Source organism: Pinus tabuliformis, chromosome Q (genome assembly GCF_031772625.1).
Source record: "Pinus tabuliformis cultivar Carrire ecotype Pingquan chromosome Q, CPIR1, whole genome shotgun sequence".
NCBI lineage: Eukaryota > Viridiplantae > Streptophyta > Pinopsida > Pinales > Pinaceae > Pinus > Pinus tabuliformis.
In genome coordinates, this window is record NC_142296.1 from 453,069,804 (window position 1) to 453,089,255 (window position 19,452).

The 19,452-nt window shown below is 40.1% G+C and overlaps 1 protein-coding gene across 3 annotated transcripts in view; it reads right to left on the reverse strand.

Moving 5' to 3' along the window:
• Window positions 1–850: 850 nt before the first annotated feature.
• LOC149220155 (uncharacterized) overlaps window positions 851–19,452 on the reverse strand; it is a 103,552-nt gene continuing 84,950 nt past the window's right edge. For all 3 annotated transcript variants that reach the window (XM_089384682.1, XM_089384681.1, XM_089384680.1), the window contains one exon: window positions 851–1,416. In XM_089384682.1, the coding sequence (XP_089240808.1) occupies window positions 1,366–1,416 (51 nt within the window). In that variant the 3' untranslated portion in view covers window positions 851–1,365. The remainder of the gene's footprint in view (window positions 1,417–19,452) is intronic.

A 19,452-nucleotide genomic window follows, 5' to 3' on the forward strand; every position in this document is an offset into this window, starting at 1 on the left:
AATTAGCACGGCATGAGACTGTTATGTTTCTTTGTTAGCTCTTCTTCACTTTCTAATGTCAGTCTTTTTTATATAACCCACTTCTACAAATTATAGCATTTCACGTGGCTTATTTGCACTCATTTTTCCTTTAACTACACTTCTTTTATTGCCATGTATTATCAATAACATTTCAATTCAATTTCAAATTTTAAAAATGGCTTATCAAGATCTTATGTGAAATGCACTGCTAATAAAATTGAAACCTAAACTCGTTTAACTAGCTAGTATTGAGACCTAAGCTCATTTAAGTAGCTAGTATTGAGGAATGGTCCACATAGACATAAGAAGACTTCTATCGTTCTTGTACTTTGCTCATTTATCATTGTTAATCTTTTGCCAAGGTGTATACAATCATTCGGAACTTAGAAGCAACTATGTAAACTCTCTCGAAAAATAAATTGTTCAATCTGCTTAATATCTAATCAAGCATTTAGATGTTGCAGATTCAATGAGAAAATTGGGCAGGTAGAACATAACAAACACAATAATTGCATGTTCAATATTCCATTTTAAGGTTGATTTTCCCAGCGCAGTCAAACATATCTTCGATATAATTTACCAATTTATAAATAAAAAAGAAAACTAACCTACATCTACTTGACAACTATGGAAACGCCAAACACCATTTATTTTCAAATTAATATGGTGTCCATAAATAAAACATCAAATTTGATTATAATGTAGTGACGTGAGTAGGAAACGTATATGAAATTGGAAAGCTTTATATACCTAAAATACCAATCAATATTGAGACAATCGTGGGATCATGAACAAATATTCTAGTTAAAAATGTAATCTGCAATCAAGGTAATATAAACAATCAGAAATTTAGCATATACTTCTCAACAGAGGATTTTCTGACAAGGTAACTTGGAATGGCATGTCAATTATCATGTTCGCTACGGAAACTTTAGGCAGGAAATATAATGAATTGTGAAGCATAGGTAATGTAACTATTCTCTTCATCTGAAAGCATGAACATCTTATGCCATAATTGCAATTTACAACCTCCCCTTCATGCATATTATTATTTATATCCAATGCCCTGATCGTGTAGCATAATATGTGGATTATAGTTCACATGAATCTGAGATGGATACTTTATACATTATATTCAATTCCCTCTCCAACAAATGTAGGTAACCCATCTTGGACAAAATAAAGAGGTTTTAGTAAGGTTGGGCAGGCATCACGCACACCTATATGCAACTTTGAAAGGAATTACAGTTTGCATAGATGCCAAAGCTGAGCTTCCGATTACAAAGTGCTAAAGAGACAATAAATGAAGAATATATGGAGCAACGTGGGCATGGCCACTGAGCTTCAATCCACCGGCACTTCAACCTCCATCTTCAATCCGGACATGCCAAGAATCTGCATTGAGAAAAGGCACCTTCGGGTTATTTAAACTAGTCCTCAGTAATGGAATAGGTATTTTCTATAAAACTATTATACCTAAAAATGGTTTCTTTTCTGGTCAAAATCGAAGAAAAACTCTAACTCTTTTCAACATCTTGGAAATAAAACTAGCCCTTAAAACAGTGTAGACACAACAGATGTGAATAAAAAAATGGCGAAGGATACAAGAGAAGCAAGCCAGTAATATCAATGAACTCAAAGTTCATAAGAGCAACTTCTCACTATTGACAAAGGCAAGAATCTAAAATGCTAAGTTTTTATTGAAATCTTCAGTTCACTGACAGTGCCGTGGAAATTTTAAGCTGTAATGGCCACAATCTCTCCTCAGTAAAACTTCAAGTAGGAAAATTGCTCTCCTTTATTTTTGGTTATAAATGTTCACATGTTCAGAGTTCTTGGTATTAGACCCAACCTGTCATGTTCCTACTTCCGCAGTTCTGGCAATAAGCAACTGGAATATTATATCTTTTGCATGTGGTTTCCAGAAATATCGATGTCCTCAAATTGATACTAAAATACAGTCAAAATGGTGTGAATGGTGATTGAATTGTTTGGACTGATAAAAAAATAATTTAGTCCAAAATATTAGTATCTCAAATTTCAATTATTTAACAACTGATAGAATTCTTGTGGGTTAATGAGATTCCTTGACAATGGGAGTTCCTTTGACAGTACATTTTCCTGTGTAGCATATATAGTTTAAAAACCAGAACCAGATTTTGAACCAGACCACCTATCAAACTGGCATTCGAACCGGAACCAGATGGAACTGGATTCAATGAATCAGAATTGAAAAAAATACATAAAATAATTAATTTGTAATGAAAAAAATTACTTATAAAATTTCAAACCATGGCCCATGAGGCATAGAATAGACAGTGACAAGGTGTTCTGTTAAGAGACTCCGTGGTGAAAAGGTCACCTGTTCAAAACTTTGTGGGCAAAAATCTAGTCATGCTAAGGACTGATGTGGCCTAGGCTGGGTGCGATCCCCGGGTGATTTTGACAGCTTATATGCCCTTAGGTTGCGGCTACTCAAGCCATCAATTAGGCATGCCAATCATCTCAGGACTCACATTACCTAACAAACAAACAAACAAAAAATTCAAACCATGATTCCAAACAATTAGACAGAACCTATATAAGGGTGCATATATCAAAATGGTTTAGTGCAATACATATCATCAACAAAGTACATAATCAATAAGACTCTAAAAGGCCTCTAGAGTCCAAAAACAATGTTACAACTCAAACTACTAGGTCACTGGCCTACTACAAATCACTGACTAACATGATCACTCATCAAACTTCTACTTGTATATCATTTTCCCTAGTCCTCACCTCAAACTTCTCAAAATTTTCAAGGTACTCTGCCCTAATAGACCTTATCACTTTATCTAATGATTAACATGGGGTTACTTGGCCTCTTATACCAGCCAAGTGTTGTTTCAACCTATTGATACCCACCTTCCCATTGGGTGCTTGGAATATTTGCACAACATTTTGCCATCAACAACATCGTGTTGAAAAGTAGCGAAGCAATGGATTGCTTGATTTGTGCCTTAATTCAAGGAATCGATTTAGTGATCTTCTTAATCATGCACGAGATTCAGTGATGTGCACGAATTCAAAATGCAATTTGACTAGTGCGAGTTTGTGGAGGACCGAGTTATCTGTCCTCTAGTGAGTTAAATTGGGCACTGAATTCTCAAGTGGAGTTAGCCTCTTAAATTTTAGGAGGATCCACTTAACTAAGTGTGTTGACTTTTGTTAACTAGAAAAGCTCCAGTTCATCTCCTAATTTAGAAAACTCACTAACAATAGCAAAATCGAATTACTTATAAGGAGATTGAAGGCATACTTGTTATTCATCATTCTTGAGCATGAGTTTGTGAGCAAGAGAGTTTGTGGAGGAACGAGCCAAGAGTTTCTTGTGCGATTTATTGTGGAGATCATTTCTTCTTGGAAATGTGCATAGGAATAGGGGAAATCTCTATTTAATAGGAGCTCATCCAACTCTAGGAAATAGGGGCCTATTTCCTAAGGATTTGCGCTAGGAAATAGGAGCATCTAGTGTGCATAGTGGGAGGAAGAAGGTCAGCATCTTGCAGGTTGTTTCAAGCCTAGAATAAGGCTGAGAGATCAGATTGTATCCTCTATTGAAGCAGGGTTATTTGTAAGAGATCTATTGCCAAAATTTTCCTCAATAAAATTCTAAAGCAAGCGTGGATTTTCCCTCTTGGGTTCCCTAGAAATTGTGTTGTTTCTTGTGTGAAATTGTGCATCTTATTTCTGTTCTATTCCACTGCTATTTGGTAGATAAATTGTGTATGTGAAAAGAAAATTTGTTTTCAGATTGTTCATACTAGAAGATCAGAATTTCATGGATATTCTACACATCACCATGAACCCATGCAGTGTTTTTTTATGACCATGGTAGATGATGAAATTTCAGATTTGAAGGTAAAAAGATCTGTAAGTAGAAAGAAAAAAATGCAACCAAGTAAAATGCAAAACTATGATAAATTTGAAAACATAAAAAGGCAGATTTAGCCTATGAAGAGGGCTCGTCTTTTATTTGAAAAGGGAGCAAAAAAATAAAAACAGGGACAACAATCAAATCTGGAATTTTAAAAGAGAGAAATCATACCCAAGGATGAAAACCAGCTGCCAAAACCTCCTCCCAAATACACTGACTCCACTAGACAGCTCCAAACCAACCCCAAGATGACAAAGAACCTCTAAATTTCTTGTTATTGCTGCAAAACTTAGTGTTATTGCAGAAAACTTGAAATGAGAAGCGTGAGGCAAATAAGAGCTCAAGGCTGTTTTTATAAGTTAAGGGGGGCACAAATTTTGGAGGAAAGCTACCCATGGTTTCCATAGAAACCACCTAAAAACACAACCCATAGGTTCTTGTCCTCGTCACATGCGCCATTAATGAACCAGCCAAGTTTTTAGTAGAACTGGTCGGTTTGGACCGGTTAGGTACCAGACCCACCTATGGGTCCACATCGTCGCCATGTCCACCATTAATGAACTGTCCCAATTTTTGTCGGAACTAGCCAATTTGGACCAGTTGGTATTGTTGCCTCAAAATATAGCAGGCCTTGTCAGGGGACTCACAAGGCAAAGCCCAGATCCTATTACAACAATGATGTAACAGCCCTAGTGAAAAGTTCATGTAATAAAAGTTGATAAAGCAAAAATAAGACCACGGGTAAGGGACACTTGTTCCAGGCTGAATGTTGGGCAAAGATATCCTAGTGGGCATCACTGGATGTGTGTTGGATAAGGAAATTGGCAAAAGCTAAGGCAAAGGCATTAAAAGGCAAAAAGGCAGTTTTGGCACATTTATTTATGAAAATAAAGAAAAATAGGAGAAAAGTAAGGTGAAAGGTCACAAGTTGCATGTGAAGAGGAAATTGAAGGAAAATAATGGAAAATGAAGAAATTAGAGGCCTTATGCATAAAAAGACTTCTGAGGATCTGTTCATGGCTTTTGCCAAGTTCAAGTTTGGAGCTCTCTCATTATTCTCTCTCTCTCTCACTCTCTTGGTCACTTAGAGTTTTCTTGGAGCACTCAAGCAAGGATCAAAGAAAGGAAAGCAGGATCAAGCAACTTCAGCGGGAATACTTGCAGGTAACCTTTTGCATGTGTGATTTCCTAGCTGGTTTGGACATGCATGGCTTTGCATGTTGGTGTATGGTTCTCTTGCTATCAGTGGCATTGTTTTGCCGGTTTATGACAGTGGATTTTAGCCTAGCCTATCCTTTTTCTGGATACCATGGTATGTTGGGATGTTATTTCGGTTTTTGAGCTATGGTTTGCCAGATGGATTTTGGAATCCAGGGCGGAGGTGGTCTCAAGGTTCATTCCCAAAGGCCCAGGAATCCCTTGACCGGTTTTGGTAGGATACATGATAAAGCCTGAGGGGGCAGTGTCGATTTAAGGCCTAGTGATTCAAGTTGGATTGCGGTAAAGCCTGAGAGACAAGGAGACGGAAAATTCCTCAAGGATAGTGATGGATTCTGGATGGCATTCCAAGTTTTGTTCGTTGTGATCGGAGCACTGATTTTGGTGTGATCAAGGTTTGGTGAGTGTGGAGGTGGTTTAACCTCTGGATTCCCTTGGTTGTCCTTGGATTGGTTGTTCTATGAGATCCCACATTCATGCTTGGAATATGGCATGGGGGTGACTGGCTAAAAGAGAGATTTGGTTCAACCATGTCTATGGTCTGGTGGTATGCGGAAGTCCTGAACCTGGTCGGATTTGTCTATGATTAATAAAAGCTAAGTTCCCTTAATTTTGCATTGATTTATATGTGGATTTAATGGTTGTGATATCTCTGAGATTTCTATGGCTTTATGCTGGTTATAAGCATTGTTGAATGATTGATTCATGTCATGGTTATTTCATGTATTTACTTGTAACTGTTAAATGGATGGATGCAAGACCTAATTGATGATGTATTAGTTCAATGGAGAAGGAGGTGATCTTTCTAGTTATGTTTCATAAGTTGTTTCAGTCGTTTATACTCTGTCTTGTAACCTAAACCTGTAGGTTGTATTGATGCCAAGTGTTTGACAGAATGTCAATCCCGGTTGGGATGCTCTGGCCTAGTCCTGAGGGTGATTTTTGTTTGATCAGAATTGTTATTATGTTTTTAATGAATTCTGGAAGTTACAACAAGTTCTGGGCAGAGGACAGGATCCTGGGCTAGAAAAGTGGCTTAAATCCCGAGGTCACTGGCACAGAACTAGCAATTTTGGTCAAGAGTCGCTGGCAGGTAGGCCTGTGAGGGTGACTTTGGGTTTCTGGTCACTCCCTTGCCCATAGCATGAGAGCAACTATGGCCTAAGAGCTACAGAATAGCAATGGGACCCATAGACAAGCTGTCTGAGTGGATGACTTGTCCCCTGAGGGTTCTGTATTTCCTCTCAGTATACTGTTCTCTCCATGATCACCTGTGCTCTGATACCATATAGAACTTTTTCTACAAAGCTAGCTCTAATACCATGTAGAAATTTCCCACCTGTAGATCACCTGGTAATGCAATGTACTAAAGCAAAACACTTGATCTACTTCTACAACCAATTTAGTGGAAGCTTAATCGAACATGAGCAACATCAATAAGAACACATATAACTGATATGGAGAAATCAAACACACATAACACAGAAGATATAACCAAGGGAAAGCACCAGCCTAAAATCCCATCTCTGTATTATCATACAAGTGGAAATATGTCCGGATTACACAAAGCCTTAGCTCAGAAGCTATCCAGCTCTCAGTACAATCCCTCTGTTGCTCATAGACAGTCAAAGGCTTCTCACAAACCTTCTCCTCTGCCCTCCAAGCCTCCTATTTCTATGCACAGTTTTCCTGGGTCCTCCAGCTGCAACCTGTGTGATTCTCACCTCACACACAACACTGACCTTTGAAATAACTGCACAAACCTGAAGGAGATAAATCCTCATCATGGATGAGCTTCCTTTATAGGAAAAATATTCATCCAACTGATAGTACATTGTCCCTTCTCTGATCTCAACTGGGTCTCTGACAGAACTGACATGCATCAGTTATCCATGAGTGAATACACAGTTATCTGAAAATAATAGTTGTCACATGCATGCAAGCATCAACAAACTATATCTCATTAATTTAACAACTTGTTAAATTAATCTAACTGAACTTGACTAAGTTAAACTAAGTCAATTGATCCTCTCAATATAGAACTCATCCTTAATTCCTCAATCAGTGGAGCAAATCAAGGACACATTCCCCAATTAGTGGAGAAATAATTATATGTTCTCACAAAGACTTCAAGTTTGCTTTTCCTTAACTAATTAACTCATGGAGAATTAATTAATTAATATTCCAAACCGCTGGTAAGACCAAATTCGAATTTACTTCCTATAGATAGACCAGGGACTGCTATAAATAGGAAGGGACCCAGAAATGCTATTTTCAGAAGATGTTACTTTTCGCAGTTTCACCTCTCACCCAAGGTGGCCAAAATGCTCATTGGCCAAGCTGCTATTTTTAGAAGTGCTATTTTTCGCAGTTCTATTTTTAGCACTTCCTAAATTTAGCATTTCTTGTTGCACACTTTTCAACACTCCCTCAACAAGAAAGGCTTCCTCTCGAACCTGATCCTGTAACTCTAGAATGTTCTGCATGCAACACATCTACCAAGTGTGGTTGCTCTAGCAACACTCGGAACAAAAAAACTCCCACCTGACCACTATATTGGGCTAGAAACATACTCTAATGCTGAAGCTCTACCTGCTGCTGACAAGTGCTCCCTCTCTGACCTCTGCGCTACTACAACATCTCCATGCATCTCGCACCGTTGCACCCTTCTCTGTGCTACCCAGCACTGTGCAACACACTTGTGTCTCTCGCATTGCTGCAGCCTGCATGCTCTGCGTTGTCCTGGGATTCCCTGCACTGTAGCTCTCTATGCCACTCCATCCGCATCTGTCTCTACCCAATCAGTCAGTTCCTGCTACTCCACATTGGGGCTCTCGTAGCAAGGTCTCATCCAAGAGGTTGGGTATCTCAAGAATCTTGCCCCTCCTCCTTGGGACGATCACTCTATATTGCCCCACCTCCTACCTGGAGGTATGGCTGCATGTGATCCCTCTGCCCACCTGGCTCGAAGTTTCCCCCTACTGGAGGTCTCTGCATGAGTAGATGTCTCTACTCGATCTCCACTCAGCTTTCCATGTTGTGGCTGCTCCACAACCTCATGAAGTTGCTGCACCAATCGTGGCTCCTCCACAATCGTCTGAGACTTCTTCTGGCGCTGCATGTTGAGAGGTAATTTACTCTCCCTCTCAACCACCAAGTATCTAACCTTTGCCTTGCTCCTCAAGGCTTTGCATGCATCTTATACCTCAAGTGCATACAGGTTCTTGGCTAGCACACCAATTTATTTCCACTTTCTCACCGTCACGAAATTTTCTAGAAAAAGAGCTGATTTTAAATCAGCGATATCTCCCTGATCCACTCTGCAAACTCTCAGCCCAAAACTCAAAACTTTGAAATCTCCTCTCAGTATACTGTTCTCTCCTTGATCACCTGTGCTCTAATACCATGTAGAATTTTTCTACAAATCAGCTAGCTCTGATACCATGTAGAACTTTTTCTACAAATCAGCTAGCTCTGATACCATGTAAAAATTTCCCACCTGTAGATCACCTGGTAATGCAATGTACAAAGCAAAACACCTGATCTACTTCTACAAACAATTTAGCGGAAGCTTAATCAACCATGAGCAACATCAAGCATGAACACATATAACTGATAAGAAGGAATCAATCACACATAACACAGAATATATCACTGGGGAAAGCACCAACATAAAACCCCAACACTGTATTATCATACAAGTGGAAATATGTCTGGATTACACAAAGCCTTAGCTCGGAAGCTATCCAGCTCTCAGTACAATCCCTCTGTTGCTCATAGACAGTCAAAGGCTTCTCACAAACCTTCTCCTCTGCCCTCCAAGCCTCCTATTTCTATGCACAGTTTTCCTGGGTCCTCTAGCTGCAACCTGTGTGATTCTCACCTCACACACAACACTGACCTCTGAAATAACTGCACAAACCTGAAGGAGATAAATCATCATCATGGATGAGCTTCCTTTATAGGAAAAATATTCATCCAACTGATTGTACATTATCCCTTCTCTGATCTCAACTGGGTCTCTGACAGAACTGACATGCATCAGTTATCCATGAGTGAATACACAGTTATTTGAAAATAATAGTTGTCACATGCATGCAAGCATCAACAAACTATCTCATTAATTTAACAACTTGTTAAATTAATCTAACTGAACTTGACTAAGTTAAACTAAGTCAACTAATCCTCTCAATATAGAACTCATCCTTAATTCTTCAATCAGTGGAGCAAATCAAAGACACATTCCCCAATTAGTGGTGAAATAATTGCATGTTCTCACAAAGACTTCAAGTTTGCTTTTCCTTAACTAATTAACTCATAGAGAATTAATTAATTAATATTCCAAACTGCTGGTAAGACCAAATTCGAATTTACTTCTTATAGATAGACCAGGAACTGTTATAAATAGGAAGGGACCCAAAAATGCTATTTTTAGAAGATGTTATTTTTAGCAGTTTCACCTCTCACCCAAGGTGGCCAAAATGCTCATTGGCCAAACTGCTATTTTTAGAAGTGTTATTTTTAGCAGTTCTATTTTTAGCACTTCCTAAAATTTAGCATTTCTTGTTGCACACTTCTCAACAATGTTCCGACGATTCCACTTCCTTAAGGTGACATAGGAGGTCGAATCTGATTGTAGTAGCATCTCTCCTCATGTTTACCCCGGTTGGCATGGTTACTTTGGGTAGACCTGGGAGGGGGTGTTACAGATTGGTATTAGAGCATGGTTACACTCTCTTTGGGTCATATTTGGTGCTATAGATATGGGTGAATGTGTTGGTCATGCATGCATGTCAGTTGTGTGTGTGGCTCTTACACTTGCATTCCATGTGCTTGTTGCACTGCATCATATTGATCATGGTAGTAGTAAGGTTATCATGAAGAACTTGATGTTGATTTTATGGAATGCATCGTCATGAGTATATGACTGGTTATACAATTATATGCAGCTTGATTACATCTTTGTACGTTGGGTTGCATTCTTGGTTATTTGATTACATGCATCAGTCTTGTAGGTTGATTACAAAAATTGATCGTTTATGCTCGACTACATGCGGTTATGCATATGTGTAGTTGATTAGACATTGCTTATGCAGGTGGATAGTTGCATGAGGCAATGTGTATAATGGAGTAATGGTTGTTGTCATGCATGAGGTCATAACATGCATTGTTGATATGGCCTTGCATTGATGACTGGACCCTAGTTAGTATGATGGTTATGCGTTGATGCACTTATTGATATATGTCTATATGTTATTATGGTTATGTTGTACATGCATCACGTTGATTTGATGATCTTGCAAACAAGGTATCCTCCCAAGTATGCTAAGGTACGTTGATTTATGGTGATTTGGTTTAGCTGACATAGTATGCCTTGTAGGAAAGAGATCAGATGGCTAGCAAGGTGGTAGACTACATAGAATCTCCCTATGCATCAGATGGGCAGCGTGGTGTGGGGCACTCTTCTGACTTGGTAGACACATTGAGAAGCCTAAAGGAAGAAATAAGGAGTTGCAAAGCAGACAATGACAAAATCATGCAAGCACAAGAGAAACAAGCAGAGGTGAATGCAATATTACTTCAGAGTTTGTCAGATTTGCAGCGACAGGGACCTCTTTGGATCAGCCATGGACATGAGGACAGAACTAATGGGGCATATGGCAGCAGGTCTCATAGTAGACATAAGTCAGATAGATCCAACACTGTCAAAGATGGCAGGATGTTGGACACTCCGGATAGGAGGGGTGGCAGACACAGATATTACTCTAGTTCTGGTTCTGATAGACATCATGATTGTCATCATTATCATCTGTACAGGAGGAATGATAGGGGATATTCGTCAGATGAGTTCAAAAAGGCAAAGCCACCTACCTTTGATGGAGAGATGAAGAAATCGCAAGATGCGGAGACTTGGTTGCTTGACATGAGGAAATTCTTTAGATTGCATGATTACTCAGAAAACATGAAAGCAAGGATAGCTCTTTTCAGTCTCAAAGGTAAAGCGGATATTTAGCGGAAAGACGTGAAGAATTTCAAGGACATACATGAGGATGATTTGACTTGGCATGTGTTTGAAAGGCTCTTCAAGAAGAAGTACTTGTCTGAGAGGTACTATGATGATAGAGCTAAGGAGTTTTATGAGTTGCGGATGGGTTCTATGACAGATGAGGAGTATACTAGCAAATTTTTGGAGTTGTTGAGATATGTGCCTTACCTCAAAGAGGAAAAGGCCAAGGTTCAGAGATTCATCAGTGGATTGTCAGTTGCATACAGAGACCAAATTGAGTTCGATGAGCCTAGATCGTTGGAGGAGGTCATCCGAAAGTTGAAGCACTGTTATGAGCAGTCGAAGCGCAAAGTTGAACCGAAACATGACTTGAAAAGAAATGACAAAGCTAAAGGAAAATGGCCACCAAAGAGAGGAAGACCTCAAGATGCAAGTGAGAAAGAAAATGCAGTTCCTTACAAAAGATTCAATACAACTGAGAAGGGACATGGAGAGAAGCAAGCTAGAGGCGGTGGTAGGGAACCATTGCAGTGTTGGATATGTGGTAAGGATCATCGTAAGAGGGATTGTCCGCAATATCAAAGTGGTGGTAGACCCCAAATCTACAATGCTCAGGAGGCGCATACAGTTGGTGATGTTGGTCATAGCATTCCTCGGATTTATGCAGCTATGGACAATAGGCAGGCGGATCATCAGGCATCGATCATTGAGATGGACGGTAAGCTTTGTGATCAAGTTGTTTCTATTTTGATTGATCTTGGATCTAACTATAGTTATATTAATCTTGACTTGGTGGATAAGTGTGGTTTGAGAAAAGAAGTGCATGCAAAAGCGAGTTCACCATTCGGTAAGAGCTTGTGCACTTGAGTTAAATGGTATCCCTACAGCAGCACATTTGAATGTATTGCCATTGGGTTCGTATAGTATGCTTTTGGGTATGGATTGGTTATACCTTCACAGAACCAAAGTGGATTGCTTCGACAAGGCCATTGAGTGTGTGGATGATAGTGGGGAAAAGATGACCTTGCAAAGAAAGAAGAAGCCTACATCAATGAGAATGGTTACCGCTATGCAGGCTAAGCGTAATTGCAGAAAAGGTTGTGTGATGTTTGCAGTACACATTTCCAGTGACAAGGGTAATGAGGTTGAGGATGTCGATGTGTTGAGCAGGTACTGAGTTTTGCAGCAGTGTCAAGATGTATTTTCAGGACATTATAGATTTGTCACCTCACAGGGAGGTAGCCTTTTCTATTGAGTTAGTGCTAGGGTCAGCTCCAGCATCGAAAGCACCTTACAGGATGAGCACATCTGAGTTGGTAGAGTTGAAGTTGCAGCTAAAAGAAATGTTGAACAAAGGATACATCAAACCCAGTGTATCACCTTGGGGTGCACCAGTGTTGTTCGTAAAGAAGAAAGATGGTACTCTCAAATTGTGCATTGATTACAGGCAGTTGAATAAGCTGACGATTAAGAACAGGTACCCATTGTCGAGGATTGATGATTTGTTTGATCAGCTAAAGAGAGCAGCAGTGTTCTCTAAGATCGACTTGAGATCGGGATACCATCAAGTGCGCATCAAGGAAGAGGATATCTTCAAAACTGCGTTCAAGACCAGATATGGGCATTATGAGTTTGTTGTTGTTCCATTCAGTTTGAGTAATGCTCTAGCTACATTCATGTGTTTGATGAATAGTGTGTTGCGTCTTTATTTGGACAAGTTTGTTAATGTATTCATTGCTGACATATTGGTATATTCTAAGAATGAGGAAGAACATGTCGAACATTTAGCAGTAGTGTTGAGATTGCTAAGAGAGCATCAGTTGTATGCTAAGCTTAGCAAGTGCAGCTTCTTTCAGACTGAGGTACACTACTTGGGACATGTTGTCTCCAAGGAAGGCATAGCAGTAGATCCAGAGAAGATAAGGGCCATCATGGAGTGGGCAGCGCTTAAGAATGTAGATGAGGTGAGATCATTCATGGGATTGGCAGGTTACTACAGGAGGTTCATCAGGGACATCTCACGCATCGCATATCCTATCACATCATTGCAGCGGGGGGTAAGAAGTTTGAATGGACAGCGGAATGCGAAGATAGTTTTGAGCAGCTTAAGCAGTTGTTGACACATGCACCAGTGTTAAAGATTGTGGATCCAGACAAGGAGTTTGTAGTGTGTACAGATGCTTGCAAGAGGGGACGTGGTGGAGTTCTCATGAAAGAAGGACAAGTAGTGTGCTATGAGTCGCAGAAACTGAATAAGCATGAGCAGAACTATCCAACGCATGATCTTGAGCTAGCAGCAATTATGCATGCATTGAAGATGTGGAGACATTATCTTATGGGCAAGAGGTTTACATTGATGAGCAATCACAGTGGGTTGAGGTATTTGTTTGACCAGCCGAATCTAAATGCCAAGCAAGCTAGATGGTTGGTTACCCTTAGTGAGTTTGACTTCAAGATCAGATACATCAAAGGGAAGGAGAACCAGGTTGCAGATGCCCTTAGCAGGAAGGTACAAGTAAACCATATAGCAGTTATAAGCTCCTATGGGACAAAGTTATAGGATAGAATCTTGCAGACAGGACAGTGGGATGACAAATACATGGAGATTATGCACAAGTTACAGTAGAGCACAGGTACAGATACAAGCACAGGTACAGGTGCAGGTACAGGTACAGGGGATCATGATGCAGACTATCGTCTCACGGAAAATGGCTTGGTGAGGTTTAGAGACATGATCTATGTGTCGAATTGCAGTGAGCTCAAGAAGCTTATCTTGAGGGAGTTTTATGTGAAACCGTATTTGAGGCAGCCAGGATATCAAAAGACATTGACAGCGGTGAAGAAGTTCTATTATTGGCCGAATCTGAAGAAGGAAGTGGTTGAGTTCGTGACTAGATGTTTAGACTGTCAAGCAGATAAAGGCGGAATGCAAGCATCCAAGTGGTTTACTACAGCCTATAGCGATTCCGGAGTGGAAATGGGAGGTCATTTCCATGGATTTCATCACAGGTCTTACGAGGACAGTGAGGCAGCACGATTCTATTATAGTCGTGGTTGACAGATTGAGCAAGGTAACTCACTTCATTCCGGTAAAGACTACATATTCAGCCAGTGAGGTAGCACAAGTGTTTATCAAAGAAATAGTGCGACTATATGGTGTTCCAGAGAAGATTGTGTCGGACAGGGATGCAAAGTTCACTTCCAAGTTTTGGAAGGAGTTATTTGCAGGCTTGGGTACAAAGTTGGGCTTCTGTACAGCGTATCATCCGCAGACAAATGGTCAGACAAAGAGGGTCAACAAGATTTTGAAGATATGTTGAGGATGTACGTGATGCACCAGCAAAGGAAATGGGAGTATCTTCCATTGGTGGAGTTGCATACAATAATAGTTATCAGGAGTCATTGAGGATGAGTCTTTTCGAGGCATTATATGGACGGAGTTGTAACACTCCCATCAGTTGGAGTGATCCAGTGAACAGGGTACTTACTAGACCGGACATGTTGACGGACATGGAGCAGGAAATGCAGGTTATTAAAAAGAATCTAAACGCAGAACAGTATAGACAGAAAAGTTATGCAGATCAGCACAGAGTGTTCAAAGGGTTTCAGGTTGGGGAGCATTTGTATTTGCGCATCAAGCTCAAGAAAAGCTCTTTGAGGATTGGTTCATGTGCCAAGTTGGCACCACGGTATTGCGGGCCTTTTGTATCGCAGATGGAGTAAGAAGGAGAGTTCCAGCCGAAGCCTTCGTGCATATTGCAACGGAAACATCTCATGCTTAGGAACAGAGCCATATAGCAAGTTAAAGTGCAATGGAAGCACTTTGGGCCTGAAGAAGCTACATGGGAGATGGCGGATCAGATGCGGGCCCTATATCCTTCATTGTTTGCTGGTTGAGGCAAAGCAGTTTTGGTTTGATGTTGGTTTATGTTTGGCATATGTTTTGCTGATGTTTTGATATTTGTATATGTATATGTATATGTATATGTATATGGATGTAAATACCTCCATGAGCTAAGTTATACAGCTCCAATAAGCGGTATGGGTGTTATGTTATTATGGTTGTTATATTGTCATGTTGTCATGATGTTTTTCTTTTGACCAGGTTCTTCATTGTAAAAATTGCAACGAGCTAAGTTATAAAGCTCCATAGACAATATGTTTGCTTTTCAGTGGTTTTGCTGAGGTCTTGTTGTGGTTTATCACCGAGGATGGTGTTCCCAAAGGGGAAGGGTTCTGTAACAGCCCTAGTTAAAAGTTCGTGTAATAAAAGTTAATAAAGACAAAATAAGACCACAGGTAAGGGACACTTGTTCCAAGCTGAATGTTGGGCAAAGATATCCTAATGGGCATCACTAGATATGTGTTTTGGCTAAGAAAATTGGCAAAGGCTAAGGCAAAGGCATTAAAAGGCAAAAAGGCATTTTTGGCACATTTATTTATGAAAATAAAGAAAATAGGAGAAAAGTAAGGTGAAAGGTCACAGGTTGCATGTGAGGAGGAAATTGAAGGAAAATGATAAAATGAAGAAATTAGAGGCCTCATGCATAAAACGACTTATGAGGATCAGTTCATGGCTTTTGTCAAGTTCAAGTTTGGAGCTCTCTCATTATTCTCTCTCTCTCTCACACTCTTGGTCACTTAGAGTTTTCTTGGAGCACTCAAACAAGGATCAAGGAAAAGAAAGTAGGATCAAGCAGCTTCAGCAGGAATACTTGCACGTAATCTTTTGCATGTGTGATTTCCTAGCTGGTTTAGACATGCATGGCTTTGCATGTTGGTGCATGGTTCTCTTGTTGTCTGTGGCATGGTTTTGCCAGTTTATGACTATGGATTTCAGCCTCGCCTAGCCCTTTTTCAGATGCCATGGTATGTTGGGATGTTATTTCGGTTTTTGAGCTTTGGTTTGCCGAATGTATTTCGAAATCCAAGGTGGAGGTGGTCTCAAGGTTCATTCCCAAAGCCTAGGAATCCCTTGACCGGTTTTGGTGGGATACACAGTAAAGCATGAGGGAGTAGTCTCGATTTAGGGCCTAGTGATCCGGGTTGGATTGCGGTAAGCCTGAGAGACAAGGAGATGGAAAATTCCTCAAGGATAGTGATGGATTCCAAATGGCATACCAAGTTCTATTCGGTTGTGATCGGAGCAACGATTTTGGTGTGATCACGGTTTAGTGAGGGTGTAGGTGGTTTAACCTCTGGATTCCCTTGGTTGTTCTTGGGTTGGTTGTTCTATGAGATCTCACATTCATGCTTGGAATATGGCACGGGGGTAACTGGCTGAAAGAGAGATTTGGTTCAGCCATGTCTATAGTCGAGTGGTACATGGAAGTCCCGAACCTAGTCGGATTTGCTTATGATTAATAAAAGCTAAGTTCTCTTACTTTTGCACTGATTTATATGTGGATTCAAAGGTTGTCAGACCTTTGATATTTATATGGCTTTATGTTGGTTATAAACATGGTTGAATGACTGATTCATGTCATGGTTATTTCATGTATTTACTTGTAACTATTAAATGGATGGATCCAAGACCTAATTGATGATGTAGTAGTTCAATGGAGAAGGAGGTGATCCTTTTGGTTATGTTACATAAGTTGTTTCAGTCGTTTATGCTCTGTCTTGTATCCTAGACCTGTAGGTTGCATTGATGCCAAGTGATTGACAGAATGGCAGTCCCGGTTGGGGATGCTCAGGCCTAGTCCTGAGGGTGATTTTTGTTTCATCATCATTGTTATTATGTTTTTAATCAATTTTGGAAGTTACAACAAGTTTTGGGCAAAGGTCAGGATCTTGGACTAGAAAAATGGCTTAAACCCTGGGGTCGATAGCACAGAACTAGCAATTTTGGTCCACAATAGCTGGTAGGTAGGCCTGTGAGAGTGACTTTGGGTTTATGGCCTCTCCCTTGCCCATAGCATGAGAGCGACTATGGCCTAAAAGCTGCAGAATAGCAGTGGGACCCAGGGACAGGTGGCTGACTTGTCTCCTGAGGATTTGGTTGATGATGTTGGATGACTGTGTGTGATGTTCCGTCGATTCCACTTCCTTAAGGTGACATAGGAGGTCGAATATGATTGTAGTAGCATCTCTCCTTGTGTTTACCCCAATTTGCATGGTTACTTTGGGTAGACTTGGGAGGGGGTGTTACAGAGGTAGATTGTCATTGTCACCTCAGCAATCTTCCTCCTGTGCTTTAGTGGAATTTCATCACAAGGGAGGCTTCCTAATGATTGATCACCTATGAGGATATTCTAAGTTATAGGGTTCAAGGTGATGAAGGCATAGGCTAGGTGAAGACACTCAAAGATGGACAAAAGGCTCAATACTTCTAAATAAGGAATAGTGTATCATGCACCTAAACTAGCAAGGACTTATATGAACTAGGGTTTATTAAGAGGCAACAATAAAGGAGTACCTAGACACATATGAGTCAAAGAAAGGGTTTACTAAAAGATAAGGTCCACAAAATAATAGATCTAACCCTCAAGATAAGACTCAAGTTGAAGTTAGGCTAGTGTTAAGGTTTCTAAGAAACAAACTTGTTTAGAGAAGGATGACATCAGCATTCAAAGGGGAATTTTTACCATGAAAAAGGCTAGATTTTGCATTTAAAAGGATTACAAGGATAAAAATTAGGTTTTTATTCCACAACCATTTATCTGCAAATGCCCTAAACAAACTGTCCTATGGAAAAAACCCAATAGCTTGCCTTAAAAGGCTTAGGAAAATAGAAAGGAAGAAAAATATTGAGTTTTTCAAGGTTTATGATCAACATAAAGCTTGCTCGTGCCTAATCCTACTCGGGTGATGGATTCTTTGGGTAATTTTAAGAGATAAATGACACATGCTTGGGGTAAGGGGTGGGGAGTGGAGGAACTCTTGTTTTGACTTAAACAAACCCTAACTATCTTTTTTGTGAGGGAATAAATTAAATAGGAGATGCACACTAAGATTTCTCCTATGGATTTCGAGGAAGAAATATTCAACATGAAAAAGTTAACCAAGATTTTCCATAAATAATTTGCATTTAGACATGGATTATAGAAAAACCCTAGCAATAATTCAGATACATGTAAAACAATGAAAAATCTACAATAAACTTACAATTCTTCCATGAAAAGACCTTTCAATCCTAAAAGAAATCTCCAAGAGGCCACTCTCCAATAGCAAAAAGCTCCAAAAAATCACATCTCCACAAGTAACGAGTTACACAAAGGATAAGTTGAGCTCTAGAAAAGAGGTTGAAACTCTAGAGTGTTGATGAAAAATGTCAAGTGAGTGATCCTCAACTTATATTATTATGAGGTCTATCACTTACTTAAATTAGCCTAGAAGCCCTATAACAAGTTTAATTTTCAGTGTCCATCAAGGGGTTACAGACCAACCTCATAGCTCATAATAATAAAAATATGCCATAAAAGCCCACAAGTGTGGGTTGAAAACCTCCATAAGCATGACATCATGCCTTTTTTGGGAAATAAATGTTGCGAAAATGCATGGATGGGCTAAAGGAATGTCCCATCGTCATAATCAACTCCCATCCTTGAGTGGAAGCCCTCAAGAAGCGCCTCAAAATGCCTCCAAGTGTCAAAACCATGCTCTGGGCACAATATGTCACCTTATCTCAAGTGTTAGAAGTATGACGTGGCATCATCACTCTCCAGTGCTGGGACTCCAAGTGCTAGTACAAGCCCTCACTTGTTATCATGGGATGACCATCATCATCTGGACTCCAAATCAAGTCATGCCCATCAAACAATGTCAAGGCCAGCCTGGGGGCATGCCAGGTCCACTGGGTACATCATAAAGAATCTCCAATGCCAAGCAAGATGAGCTTAGTGTTTCAATATCTGGGGGTGCTCAGAGGTGTCAATCATCTGTTGGAGTCACTAAAGGGCCCAACACTTTGCTTTGGATGGGAAATGCTACATCTGCAAGGTCATAAATGCTTTGTGAAAGTATGGAACGACCCGGGTATAATGTGCAGTGGAGACATGAAGTGTGCCCTCAAGGCCTCTATTGTTGTGTGAATGCCTACCTGGAAAAACCATCTCAAAATCAAGTGAAAGTTACCAATCATTAGGGGTAATGACCATAGATGCATCATAGTGGACCATACCTAATTGTGAAGGGCACAATAATACTCCAAACTACGATCACCTTCAAATATCTAACTAGACCAAGTCCCATAAAAGTGTTCCATGTCTGTGTTAGGGATGGCTAGATGGCCAACTTTATTACATGATTCCAGCCCCTAAGGGGAGGTGACATGTCCTAGGTCAAC